The 14,915-nt window shown below is 43.6% G+C and overlaps 1 protein-coding gene across 5 annotated transcripts in view; it reads right to left on the bottom strand.

Annotated features, from left to right (window-relative positions):
* Window positions 1-4,129: 4,129 nt before the first annotated feature.
* ZMPSTE24 (zinc metallopeptidase STE24) overlaps window positions 4,130-14,915 on the bottom strand; it is a 40,642-nt gene continuing 29,856 nt past the window's right edge. For 4 of the 5 annotated variants that reach the window (XM_027059552.2, XM_027059550.2, XM_027059549.2 and 1 more), the window contains 3 exons: window positions 13,508-13,612; window positions 10,488-10,631; window positions 5,048-6,785 (listed from right to left, as the gene is read on the bottom strand). In XM_027059552.2, the coding sequence (XP_026915353.1) occupies window positions 6,561-6,785; window positions 10,488-10,631; window positions 13,508-13,612 (474 nt within the window). In that variant the 3' untranslated portion in view covers window positions 5,048-6,560. Of the gene's footprint in view, window positions 4,996-5,047; window positions 6,786-10,487; window positions 10,632-13,507; window positions 13,613-14,915 lie in introns of those variants that run through there. The other variant, XM_027059551.2, reaches the window with a different exon arrangement.

Genomic DNA, 14,915 nt, shown 5'->3' with positions numbered 1-14,915 from the left:
GGGAGGCACATTTGAGGAACATCTGTGGGAAGACCTGGATGGTGGCCTGCTGTGTAACTTTGGGCAGATCCCTTCAGCCATGTCCCAGCTGGGGACACCCAGCGTCTTGCCAAGGCCCAGAGCACAGAAGGTCCTCTGTGAGACCTGCTACCCACGGTGGGCTGGCCTGGGACAGGAACTGATAATGAAAGATTGAAAGACTTGGTTCTTGCCTTCAGGGGTTCCCAGGTCTGTGGGACCTGGATCACTAGAGCAGAAGTGACATTCACTCATGCCACTTTCACTCGGGATGTCTAGGGGAGACTGGCTCAGATCTGATCTGATCTGAGTACCCCTGGGCACTCCCAGCCTCACAGCTTTGTAGGCCAGCAAGGCCACCCAAGAAGCAGGAAGGGGCATGGCTGGTACCTCGGACCCGTGCAAGGATGGGAGCCTTTGATTTTCAGGGAGTGACCGATCCCAGTGCTCCATTATTGATTTGGGTATTTGTTCCCCCAAATGAAGCATTCTACTGGCCTCAGCCCCTCCTGAAGGTACAGGACTCCAGCCTGAGGTCCAAGCATTTGCTGAAGCCTGGACCCTCCTACACCTCACTCTAAACTTGGCACTAGGTCCCCACACAAGCTGGGGCACCCTTTTCCTCCGAAGAGCAGGGCAGAGAACTCCTCTCACTAGTCCACCCCCGGTCCTCCCTCCCCTGCCTCAACACACACACACACACACACACACACACACACACACACACACACACACCAGTGACATCTCAGCCCCCTTATCCCAAATGACAAACAGGACAGACAAGGTGAGGTAGCCCCAAGGACCACAGGGGTGACCTCGCCCTCAATACTTTAGCAAATCCTGTATCCCAGCCTCCCAGCTCCCCTGTCCCTCCCCCAGGAGCCCCCACTGCTGCTGTGGCTGCTGGAACAGGCTCAGGGGGTGAGGGGAAGAGAGTGGGAGTAGGAGGGGGTGCCCCCTTCCCTAAGCCAAGTCACTGTACTTGTCCTAGTGCCTGAAGCCTTGGGCTTAGCCAGTGTATGCCTCCTGGAGGTTTCCTCATGAGCCGGCTGGGGCTCCTTCCATGTCCCTCTCTGCAACTTTCCAGAGACCGGGTCCACTGGAGGATTTCAAATCTTATGCAAGTGTTACACCTCCTTCCTTAGGACTCAGGCATCTGAAGGGGCTGAAAGGGGGGCTGATTCCTAGGCACCAGCCTGGAGGGTGAATTTCACTAAGGAAAAACCCATGTTCTTATGATCCATATGACTCTCCTAAGCCTCTCTGACCTCACGTTGACGCTGGGACCCCAGTATATTCCACTCCAGTCATGCCAGCCCCCACGCTGCTCCTTGAACATGCTGTGTCACACAAGTGTTGTGCCCCCTGCTCTTCCCCAAAAGATTGCGTTTTCCCAAAATACCATCACAACCAGTGCCCTTGTTTCTAGTCTTTACTCAAAATGACCCTCTCACCGCCCCATCAATATTCCAGATACCCCTTTATTATCTCTCCTTTGCATTTATTGCTATTCAACAACATCATATAAGCTCCATAGGGCAGCAGCTTTGGTCTCTCACTTGCTGCTCCATTCCCCAGCGCATAAAACAGTGCCGGGTGTGAGCATCTAGTAACATGGTGACTACAGCTGATAACACTGCCCTATATAATTAAAACTAAGAATAGAACTTAAATGTTCTCTCTCTCTCTCTCTCTCTCTCTCACACACACACACACACACACACCCCATTTGAAAAGAAAAAAGTTTGAAAAACAAAACCAAAAACCAAACAAGAAACATTCCTGGCACATGGTAAGTACTCGATAAATAGTTATTAAATAAATGACTAGTATGTTCAGGATGCTGAAAGGAAGGCGCCACCAATCATCAAGCCAGGAAGGACTTGGTCTCAGCTTGTGTGTGATTGAGGCACGTTCCCAGATGGCCCAGAGCATCCAGGTTCCTCCCTTCCCGTCAAGAATGAACCTCCAGGTACGCCTGGGTGGCTCAGCCCGTTGAACATCTGACTCTTGTTTTCAGCTCAGGTCACGATCTCGATCTCACCATTTTCTGAGTTTGAGCCTCACATTGGGCTCCGCACTGATGGCAGGGAGCCTGCTTGGGATTCCCTGTCTCCTCTCTCTCTGCCCCTCCTCCACTCGTGCTGTCTCTCTCAAAACAAATAAACTTTAAAAAACAAAAAAAAGAATGAATAGCCACTACTGGACCTTGAGAGACAAAAGTCTAGTGCAACAAAAACGCAGTAGGAACTCAACCTCCACCCCTCCCCGTTTGCAGTCAGGAAAAGGGGGATTCAGGAAGCCCGAACTGCATCAAGCCAGTATTGCATCAAGAGAGCCCAGCTCCTTGTCAGAGGCCGAGCAGTCTCTCCTCCATAGCCTGCGAAGACTCAGGTCCCAAACCTGCCCCTGGCAGAACTCCAGGAGTCTGGATGATGGGATTTTTGTTTCAAGTAATTTAGTAAGTCACTAATCTTTCAACCCAGATGGCCAGTGTCCAACCCACACTGCTAAAATCAACAGTGACAAGGGCTTTCAGCCAGAGCTCTGGTGTTTTACCGACAAACAGGGTCTCCAGTTGTCTGCTGGCTACTCTGGCACTTTCCAAAGGGGGTGTTGAGACCGGGGCACTGGGCGGGCTTAGAAGCTGATGAGGCCCTCTGCCAGGTAAGCATGCACAGGAACGGTGTAGCAGCAGCCCAGAGGCTGCTCTAAAAGATCGGGTAGGAGCAGAAATATTCCCAGGATAAATGGTGGGCTTGTTTCTTAGCCACAGAACAAGGCTTCTGTTGGTGATAGGACCCACAGCCAGTTGCCTTAGTTACTGGGCCTGCGTCATGCTGCTCACGAGGTCACCTTGAACCAAAGCTAGTGGATCTAGCTCCAGGTGGATGAGGAGAAATGTGTCCTCTGCCCCTTCGCCTACCCTATGTGATAAGCACCTCAAACTCAACCTGTCCAAAACTGAAGTCATTCCCCTCCCCCAAACTGCTTCTTCAGCGTACCCTACCTCAGTGACTAGTTCTACCATCTACCAGGTGCCCAGGCCTGAAACCCACATCATCTTTAACTCCTGCCTTCACCTCCAACGCTAATTCATTTCCAACCCTGTCGATCTCTCCTTTTCACTCATTCAGCAAATATTCATTCATTCCATAAACACCGTTGTCTCCCCAGTTAGAATGTAAGCTCTATGAAGGCAGTTTTTTTTGTTGTTGCTGTTCTCTTCACTGCTGTATTCTCAGCCTCCAACAATATACAGTATTTAACAGGAACTTTATATTAGCTAAATGAGTATTATTTGGGATAATATCCATAAGCTTCATTATGGCACACAAGCCCCTTGGGCCTGGCCCATCTTCCTCTTCAGGCTCATTTCTCACTCCTAACTTCTTGCAGTTCCTAAAATGCCCCAGTTCTCTTGTTTTTATACCTGCTGTTCCCTGGAATACCACCCCCACCCTTCTTCAGCTGATTCCTACTCCTATTTCAAAACTTGCTCAGGTCCTCTAGCAATCCTCTCCTCTCCAACTGCCAACTGCAAGCTTCATCCTGCTTACTGGGTGTGGGCAGTCCTGGTTTCACAGATTTTTAGAAAATATGTATCTTCCTATCTGTCTCTGGTCAAACTGGGAAATCCTCCTCTCTGGAACCCATCCTGGATAAGAAGACCCAGAGGCTTTCCTATCTGTGTTGTCTGAACAGGATGGTACCGTTCCACTACGGGCCGTACCTGCCTTCCCACCAAACTATATATAGCCTGCTACACAAGTTACTTGCTCACATCATTGTGGTCTTGAAATGTACGTTTTGAGATAGAAGTTCCTTGTAATTTTCTTTGTATAGCACCTAGGACAGAACTTAAAAACCCTCATGTAGTACTCATTAAGCTTTCTGCTAATAATGATAAAATACTCAAAACAGTCAAAGCTACATAAAACATATGTGCAGAAGAATCCAAAGGATTGATGAAGACCAAATGGAAGAAGGCTTCCTCAGGGAGGAGAATGCTACCTACAGGATTAAGGATGATGGGGAGAACATAAAGGCCACAGGCAAGCTGCCACCGTCACTGGAACTAACATTATTGAATTAATCCTAGGAATTCTGCTCCCATCCTCAACAGAGGGAAAATTTACTAGTAGCTCTCAGACTTCTGCAAAGGGCCAAGTTTGATACAAAGACAATATATACTTGGGGAGCCTGAGTGGCTCAGTTGGTTAAGCATCTGACTTCAGCTCAGGTCGTGATCTCGTGTCGCAGTTCGTGGGTTTGAGCCCCACATCGGGCTCTGCGCTGAAGCTCGAGCCTGGAGCCTGCTTCAGATTCTGTATATCCCTCACTCTCTCTGCCCCTCTCCCGCTCACACACTCTCTCTCTCAGAAATAAACATTAAAAAATAAAAAAATTAAAAAGACAGTATATATTCTACCTCAGCAGACTCTACCTTATTCAGAGATCAACACTGCCGAGGCCCTGCCATTTTACCTGAGGCCTTAATCTGCTTTATCCTGTCCCCTGTATATTAGGGGGAGAATTAGGGTACAGAGTGCCACCTCCTTCCTTAGCTGGCCTCTCTACTCTTGCCCCTGACAGGTCAGAATCCAGGGAACCCATCAGTACTAGCCAGCCATCCCTATGCCTCTGCCATCCATAAACTGGAGGTGACTAGGTCAAACAATCACATATCAAAAAGCTAGCTATTGCTGTCACAGGTAAGGGAGCCCAAAGAGGCAGCTGGAGCAGACCAGACAGACCGAAGACAACCTGAGCTGATGGAAGTGGAGCAGTGGTTCCGAAGGAAGCTTCTGAGGAAACCTCAAGAAGCGGTGGCCCTCCGGAGGGGAGCAGGAGGAAGGCACAGAGACGGCTGTGCGCATCAGGCACAGGGTGGCAGTGGCGTCACTCAGCAGTAGGGCCGCTTCTTCCCACTCGTCACGACCAGCCCTCGGTCCCTCTGGGATAACAAACATACGTCTAGGTAACAAATGACACACAATTTTGTCAAATTAAGGACAAAGTCCATCAATCCGCATTGGCAATTTTTAATGTTTCACTTGTGCAGAACTGAAATTTGTATTCAAAGGCACAGAAGGAAGGAAAGGCAGTTATCACAGCATGAATTCACAGATAAAGGGTGCTGGATAAAATCATCAGACTGCTCCTCTTTAGCCTTAGGAAAATAAATAATGCAGTACTAAACTAGCTTTATTTTTATTATATTTCCATGTAAAGGCAGTACCCAAATATCAGCTGAGTAAAAGACTTTCTGGCCAGATACCAAAGGTGCACAGCTGATCCGCTTTGGGATGAATGCCCAGAAAGGAAACATTACCAGAGGGTGTGAGCTCCAGGCACAAAGTAAGCTCTCATTCAGAAAATGGACAGAGATTCGAAGCAGTCAAACACACAGCTTTGAAAACTGGAAAAGTAATTTTCGTGACATTTGTTTTGAAAATAAAAATTAGCTGCACATCAAGAACTGTAATTTTCAAAAATGGAATCAGGCCTGATTAGTACTTATGACTTCCCGATAAAAATTACAAAAATAAAAACTGAAACTCTTCTGTTCTTGAAAGAGATATAAAACTATATTTTTTTCCTGAAATACCATAAGAGAACCATCAGTATTTCACCCTATGTCTCTTAAAATGTCCTTTTGTTCTTCTTTCCACATTCTGCCACTTTAAAAATAGCAAAACCTTTTCAATATGGCGATTGCTGCTAAGTGAAAGGATGTACTGTTTATTGAATCAGAGTATAAATGAGGAAAAAGCTGAAATGTTCTGAAAAATACTAGTTTACGCCGTAATGAGATCATATCCACCAGGTAGAAAGAAAGATAAAGACGGAGATTTTCCTAAAAACAAAAACAAAACCCAGTGATTTAAAACCTTCTAAACATAATTTCTAATTTCAAAGCACTATTTAGAAGCTCCTGATCGGTGTGATGCAAGAGAGGGAACAGAGACATTTGGTAGAACAGAACATATTTCTAATTGGTTTCATTTAAATCACATCAGCCTTACTAATTATTACCTTTCTTCCTTATGTAAAACACTGATTCACCAGGTTAGATCACAAGAACATGGAAGTAAAAACAAATCTCAACTCAGGTCCGAGCACAGTGATTTGGGACCACTGTCTCACTCCCTCACAGACAAAACTCTGGGTGGTGTTCCTCTTTTAAACACAGGCCCCCAAACACCTTACATGCAGGTTCCATATAAGTGTGTAAATAAAACAAGTTCTGTATTTTCTCAAATAATTTTAAAAGTTGATGGTAAAATTAGATGCTAGAGATAAAACCATGCTTTTAAAAACATTAAGCCTCAAAATTTCATCCAGTGTTTTAAGAAATGGATTATTAAAATCATTTTTGAAATGAGATATTAAATGTATTTAAATCTGGGTTTTTCTGTACTTAATAATTTTTCTTAAAAAAAAAAAGAAAAAAAAAAGGTTTAAAAACATCAAGAGCTGGAACATGCTGCCAGGACAGAAATAATCAGAAATGTCTTCAGTTGCAGACCCTGGGCACCTCAGTCTTGTTTTGAACTTTCCAAAGCTTGAAGCCTCTCCAGTAGTGGAGGGTGAGAATAATGCCACATTGAAAACAGCCAGTCCGAAACAGGGAATCCCAAGTTATCTTTGTTTAGTTTGATTAAAGCAGAATATAAGTCTTTAGCTTTTCCAAGTTTCTTGGCAAACGCATCGGCTTGAAACTCAAATCTGCGGCTTAGGACTGTTAGGCAGAAAGAAAGAACCTGAAAAAGTAAACAGAAGGGGTTTGAACACTGCCCAACTCTGCGGCCACTGGCGGGCGCATGAGCAAGGCGTGCGGGCAAAGTCCAGCTCAGGATAAGAGAAACAACAGGTCCAAAGGAAGATCACTAGTATTTAGGGAACTAAGGTGGGGAATTGTTATAAATTGAGACTTTTCCCCCAAGCAAACAGACCAGAAACAGATATATACCCAAATCAATGTTCTTCTTACCAAAAAAATACTAATTTTTAAGCATCTGCCAGGTGCCAGCCACTGCTGTAGGCACTTTATGTATTCCCGAACAATCCTACATGGTCATTAGTCTTACTGTTGTTTCACAGATGAGGAAGGTCATGTTCAGAGAGGTGAAATAACTTGGTGAAAGTCACACAGCTAGAAGGTTGTGGCACTGAGATTCTTGGTACCTCCATAGCCCACACACACCACCTTCCTCTGGGTCAGAGTTAAGTCGTGCTGATTTCTATTCAGACCCTTTCTTTCTCTATTAAAATATATTCTTGGAGCACCAGGGTGGCTCAGTCAGTTGAGCGTCCAACTTTGGCTCAGGTCATGATCTCATGGCTCGTGAGTTCGAGCCCCACGTAGGGCTCTGTGCTAACAGCTCGGAGCCTGGAGGCTGCTTCGGATTCTGTGCCTCCCTCTCTCTCTGCCCCAACCCACTCGCATTCTGTCTCTGTCTCTCACAAAAATAAATAAACATTAAAATAAATAAATAAATGAATGAATGAATGAATGAATGAATGTGTGTGTGTGCGTGTGTGTGTGCGTGTGTGTGTGTATTCATTCTTGGGAGGCACCTGGGTGGCTCAGTCGGTTAAAGTGTCCAACTTCAGCTCAGGTCATGATCTCACAGTTTGTGAGTTTGAGCCCCACGTCCAGTTCTGTGCTGACAGCTCAGAGCCTGGAGCCTGCTTCAGATTCTGTGTCTCCTTCTCTCTCTGCCCCTCCTCCACTCGTGCTCTGTCTCTCTCTCTCTCTCTTTCTCTCTCTGTCTCTCTCAAAAATTAAAAAATATATATATATATTCTTGGGGCACCTGGGTGGCTCAGTCGGCTAAGTGTCCAACTTCAGCTCAGGTCATGATCTCACAGTTTGCGAGTTTGAGCCCCACTATCGGGCTGCCCGCTGTCAGCACAGAGCCCGCTTCAGATCCTCTCTCTCTCTCTGTCTCTCTCAAAAGTAAATAAACATTTTAAAAAACTGAAAAAAAATTCTTGCTCACTAATTCCATATAAGAGGCTATAGTCTACAACCTCAAAACAGAATTTTCTAAAATGTTCTGAGCTATGACAACATTGCCAGAATAAATATCCAGTCTCTGAACGGACCATTACAACGGGGACAAACTTCATTTGAAAATACACATTTCTGAGGGAAAAATAATTTATTTGTATACTGGAGTACTTCAGGTTGAATGACATGAGTTCTAGTTCTTACCTTAAAATACTTCAGCATTAAGACAAAAAATAAGTTTAAAAAAGTCTCTCATTTGTACCTCTCACTGCTACTAGCAAATAGAGAGTTTCAAAATGAAGTCTGGGAGTTCCTAATCCCTTCTTAGACATATTCAAAGCTAATATCTGAATTCTGCCTGAAATTTCTCTCCAAATCTTGAATAGACTTTTTGGGACAGAATCATTAAGTGGTCCTCGTCGAGCTATCGATGGATCAATTTTTCTCCTGATTGTAAGTGTCCCAAGCAAAGCATTCTTTACTAACCTGCACCTGCTGGCTCTGCCGTACACTGCCAAACTTTTCTTAATATTAAGGGCAATTTCCCCATCTTTCCCAGGAAAATAGCTCTTTCTTATCATGCCCTCTTTTTAAATTTTATTAAAAAAATTTTTTTAATGTTTATTTATCTTTGAGAGAAAGAGACAGAGCACAAGTGGGGGAGGGGGAGGGGCAGAGAGAGAGAGAGGGAGACACAGAATCTAAAGCAGGCTCCAGGTTGTGAGCTGTCAGCACAGAGCCCGATGTGGGGCTTGAACCCACGAACTGTGAGATCATGACCTGAGCCAAAGTCGGACGCTTAACGACTAAGCCACCCAGGCAGGCGCCCCATCCTATCATGCCCTCTTAAACGCTGACAATTAAACATAAGTCTTTTTGTTCAAATACCTAGTTCTTTTGAAACAAATCTCGTGGGCTCTTCAAGATTTTTTAAACAGTTGCTAATATCTCTGTGGATTAATCACGTTTCAAATTACTCTAATACCCCACATTTATTTGGGTGGTTTTTGACATGAACTCAACCACTCAATATAAGAGAGCAAACAAGCAAAACAAAAATCTCTGAGCAGTCAAATTAGCTGCGGCAAAGAATAACCACTAACACTGTGCATGCCTGTACTTAGAATAGGACCCTTCGAATCAGTCAATCTAGTAACCGCGACCCAATCAGTTTGATGATCTGATTTTCTCGTCTAGGGTAGGTTAAGGATACCAACTAGAAAGGGATAATGACATACAAGAAAGTCACACTGACAGGATCATCAGCCTGACAGTGAAGGAAGAAACAAAAAAATTTGTTAAATAAATAGCACAACTGCTTCAAAAGCAGAGCAGCGGGAGTCACTCAGTATACATAGCTCAGTGTCCTTAAGGCACTCCTGTACTGTGAAGTTCTCTAGAGGTGCCTGGCTGGCTCAGTCAGTGGAGCATGGGACTCTTGATCTCGGAGTTGTTAGTTCAAGCCCCACACTGGGTGTGGAGATTACTTAAAATCTTAAAAAAAAAAAGTCTTCTTTAACCTCTTTAAGCAGTAACAAACTACATAAGGAATTTTATAAATATTCTCAGTTAAAATAAAAAAGAATTTAAAGGTAATATATCTCAGTGTTCTGGAAAACTTTGTTAGTTTATGTGGACAATGCTATGCAAATATGATCTATTCCTATTTCTCTTCCAAACCTCCTCCCCCTTTTTAATGGAGAAATAGGATTCATTTAGTTTATCTAAAAATCTTAACTCTACAACCTGTCTCAAAGAGAATTTTTGTCAATGGAGATCACTCAAGATCCCCAATATTATTTCCTGGCTTAATTTATCAAATATCATGACATGCTGCCATCATCAGATTTGTTAATATACAGTCTCATTAATCCATGCCGTATCACCTGTATGCAGTCTCCCTACTGGGCAATCCGAGCGGTGATTCTTAAGCCTCACTTACCATAACACCCCGCCCAGTTCTGACTTAGAGGGCCTGTGGTGGGACCCTAAGGCCATTCTGAAGGGGATGGGCGGAGGACACGATCAGGCGAACACTGTCACACTGCCTCCCTTATCCAGCCATACAGGCACTCAACTATCATTGTTTCGTCCCCTCACACACAGAAGATTTTCAGCCAAACACTGGTGAATATGTCATCTAGGACTTAGCATTCTCCTAGTTAATCTCCACTTACCATGCCTCTGAGGTACGTTAGGATCTAAGTTTTCACCACCAAAGTCTAGTCCTCGACTATTCCCCCATTAACAGCATGCAAGCATTTGTTCATTTGGGCTTGGGTTTTTCTGCTACTTTCTTCTACTGGCCAGTAAATCAAGGGACTAAAAGGTTTTGTTTCATCTACTTGTTAAAACTACAGTTTTGTTTATTTCTTTTTTCACTATCCTAAAGGTTCTAGATTTGAAATACAAGGGCATATGTAAGATAATTATAAAGATTATACATTACCTCATTGTAAGGTGAAAAAATAAATTGGAAGATGATCAATAATCCAATTAGAGTGGGTTGGCTGTTATAGAAACCAAATGCAGAAAAAAGCTCCTTTCGACCAATTAATACAGCAAACAAGAAGAAACACAGGAAGGAATTCATCTGGAAAGAAAGATACAAAATCTAAGTTATTACTAAGGTGATTTATTTCACTGTGGAATCAGAAATATCAAAAAAAACTAGAATCAGACATCACGGTGCGATTTTAACAACAGTGTTAGTGTAATCAGAGAAACAAGTTATTTAGGTAATTTTATAGTTTTATTCTAGAAAGAAAAATAAAATTTCCCCAAATGTATAAGCTGTACAGTTTTTTAGAAGGACAGGCTTAAACGGAGGCTCTAATAACTGAGGGTTTGAAGTGGCCAACAGCAGGGGCACCTGGGTGGCTCGGTCGGTTGGGCTTCTGACTTCAGCTCAGGTCATGATCTTGTGGTTCACGGTTTGAGCCCCACGTCAGGCTCTGTGCTGACAGCTCGGAGCCTGGAGCCTGCTTAGGATTCAGTGTCTCCCTCTCTCCCTGCCCCTCCCCTGCTCGCGCTCAGTCTCACTCTCTCTCTCTCTCTCAAAAAAATAAAAACATTTAAAAAAATAATGATAATAATAAAGTGGCCAACAGCAATGAGATATTTTCTTTCTGTAAAAAGTTAAATGGCTAGAATGGATTCTGGCTTTGTTTGCATGAAATCATAATCAGATACAAGGCCTTCCACCTGACTTTGATGTGGAAGCTCCAAGAAACAAGCTTCCCTTGAATACTTTTTAGGACCACTGGAGCTGTACTGAGCAGTTAGGTCCAAGAGAAAAATGGTGTATCTTTAACAATAAATGAGAGAAAAAGAGTCAAAAGTCTGTACCAAAATATGAGTAAAAGAGTACTGGAGTAAGGTAGAGAACAAATACCATTCTTTCCCTCGGCAGGTCAGGATCTTGGGAGACCATAGGTACCATATTTGAGGGTGCTGCTCCAAACCATTTGCCAGAGAACTCAAACACTACCAGCCTAGAGTGGGGCTCAGCATAAGGTTCGCCAGCCCCAGGATGAAGTGCAAGCAGCTCGCCATTCAGCCCTTGTAACCCCGTGGATCCACATGACAAGCTCCTAGAATTATGAAGGTCCTAGAATTATGAGCTATGCATATCATTTTTGTCAAGTAACTACTGTCTTTCTGAAAAACAACTCTGGGTTTGCTACTGTGCCCTACTAGAGACTGATTCCTGGCTGGGACGGCAGGACCCTACAAACCGAGCTGCCTCTCCTACACTGGATGCTATGCTGGCTCACCTAGCCAGGAAACTGGAATGTCCTGAAGCACCCCAACATCACGCCTAAGTGGCATATATGCGAGCGGGAATGAAGGATGTCATGAAGGCAGAAGTTAAAAGAGCAGGTAGCTCATACACCTAGTATGCCAACTCCTGACCCTCTGCCATCCCTCAACCAACCCTATTCATGGGGAGCTCCCTATAATCATTTGATTGAAGAGGAAAAGTCCGAGCCCATTTTACAAATAACTTAATACAATTTGCTGGCACCAGCTGAAATGAACTGCTATGGCATTACAGAACCACTCAGGGCTGTTCCTGGCAAACAGTGGTGAAGGAAATACTCTCAGTGAAGGAAACTTTAGTAGTATACCTCATTGCCCACTCAGTCTGGAAGAAGAGAAGGCCTGAGCTGAGGATAAAATCATTGGCAGTGGTAAATATTGGTTTGGCTGGATGATCAGGGCCTCGGAACAAACTCAAGGATGGCTAACAAGAAGATCTGGAAAAGAGGTATGTGGAAAAACTTCCAAAATTAGCCCACAGTACGATGATATATTGGCCCAATGTGAATGTTCACCAAAGGAGTCCATGGTAAAGGAGGCTGTCGATAAGGTGGAGAAGATACCTGCTCTGTGGATGTCAGTTAGCCTCTTTCCCTAGACACTCTAGGACTTGGTCAAGGGACTCTTGAACAAAGTGGTCAAGGTGCCAGAAATGGAGTCAGTGCACTGGTCAACAACCCAGACATTCCCCCCACTGGCTTTTGATGAGTGCCCAATCTATTAGAAGGGGCAGTCAACCCCACCCACATCAGGTACGACACCTCAGGGACCAGCCGACCACCTCAGGGTAGCCTAATTCCATTGGACCCCTTTCTTCATGAAGGCGGCTGAGACTTTCCTCTTTAGACTGAATACTCTGAACTTGGATTTGGACTTATCTTCTTATCTACTGCCATGTATCCATACAACTAGCTTCAAGCCAAGGAACTCATTTTCTGCTGAAAGATGCAAGGCAACAGGAAGGGCCCATGGGGGCTTACAAATCCTCACACACACCGTCCTCCAGAACCAGCGGCCCTTTAGAAAGGTACAAAGACCTACTTTAGACTCAGTGAAGGCCACACCTGCTCCAAACCAGTCAACAAAGTATAGTGCTATTTCACCTGGAGCCTGACAACTATGGTAACAGTTGGTTTAGAGAGGTGATTTAGGTCCCAGAGGAGGAATGTTATAGGAATAGTTATTTTCTTCTTTATCTTTACTACATTTTTCCAACTTCTTTTCAATAGATGTACAATGACTTATAAAGGAGAAAAAAGTTTACCAAAAAATCCAGCTTATCAAGCCTCATGCTTCTTGATCTTCACAGCTAAGTGACTCTGCAGGCAGTGATGGTGGTGGTAACAATCAACACTGACACAGTCCTAACCACATTCCACGTACTACTCCACAGTCTTTACATGTATTAACTCAGTGAATTCTTACATCAATCCTAGGAAGTATTATCATTCAATAACGGATGGAGGCAGAGAGAGGTTAAGGAACTTGCCTGAGGGCACAGGGATGAAGTCAAGGAGCTGTGATATGAAGCCAGGTATCCTGGCTACAGAGTCCGTCTTAACCTCTCTACTAGACCACCTCTCCTGCCTGCCATACTTCTCCTCTGACTACCTTGCCATAAAAAGGGAACTGTCACTCCCAACTTACCTGGCTGATAATGATATTTTTGACTGTGTGTCCCAACTTCCAGTGTCCCAGTTCATGGCCCAGTACAGCAAGCACTTCCTCATTTTTACATCCTTGTTTCTTATTCTAAATCAAAGAACACGTTGCAAATAAATTATTAACAACCTTCACAAAGTTTATACCTTTTAACCCAGTAAGAGCCCTTCTTAGATTCTAACTTAAAAAAAAACAATCAGACTTTTATGCAAAACTGTTCATTCATTTAACAAAACATTCTCTGAATCACTCCATGGTAGACATTGGGTTAACCACTGGAGAGAGAATCATGAACAAGATAGACGTTCCCTGACTTCATGAAACTTATAGTCTAACTTGGATTTGAAAAAAAAAAACAAAAACAAATGTTAAAAATATAAATCTTGAGGGTGGGTGATGGGTATTGAGGAGGGCACCTTTTGGGATGAGCATTGGGTGTTGTATGGAAACCATGTTGACAATAAATTTCATATACTGAAAAAAAACAAAACAAACAAAAAATATAAATCTTTATCAGTAGGACAACATTTAAATAAATCATGACAAATTTATATGACAGCTATATTATAAACCCATTAGAAATGTTTCAAAAATTATGTTCTGACATGGGAAAACAGTTTACTAGGTGAAGAAAGCAGGATACAAAGCTAAAAATAGTGATCCCAATGATGAAAAAATGTGAATGTGCACATAAAAATGAACAACACAGAAACAAATGATGTACATCAAATGTCAACAGTAGTTTTTTCTATGTGATAGAAATTATAGTGATGTGTAACTACCTTATATCTTTCCTATTTTCCAAATTATCCACAAATAAGCACATATCACTTATGATCACAAATACACCATGAATAGCCATTTAAAAAATCAAAACTTCCAAGTCAAGGTAGCAGAAAGAACAAAACCCCCCATAAAACTACGACCAAGAGATTTTTAAGATGTTAAACCCACAAGGAAGGGGAAAACAGGAGAGGTGACAACAGCAACATTTTAGAAGCAGGAAAGCAGATGGACAAGTGATATGGACTTAGCAGACTAAAGAAAGCTGACTCACAAGCCAGCAGTGCAGCAAGCAGAAGCAGCCTGATTTATCCCACACAGTCTTCACAGGGCTTGGGCACTAATAGCACTAGGTACTTCTGGAACTGGGGGAAGGGGGAAGGCAGCTAAAATAAGAATTGAGTGAGAGTGGTTTCAGCAGTGGTTAAAGCTATAGATTCCTTCTCCAACTCTACACAAAAAAGCAACTGCCCCTGTCCCTGGAAGGAGCCTAAACATTCATTCTCTCTGGGTAAAAGAAGAGGACCTTTCAACTAGCAAGTGGGCCTAGTGGAGGGCCAGGGCACACGAGCATGGTCTGCGTACACAGACTATGCGTCTGTGTTAGGTT

This window comes from Acinonyx jubatus, chromosome C1 (assembly GCF_027475565.1).
Source record: "Acinonyx jubatus isolate Ajub_Pintada_27869175 chromosome C1, VMU_Ajub_asm_v1.0, whole genome shotgun sequence".
Lineage (NCBI taxonomy): Eukaryota > Metazoa > Chordata > Mammalia > Carnivora > Felidae > Acinonyx > Acinonyx jubatus.
This window is presented reverse-complemented; position numbering and strand designations above follow the sequence as displayed.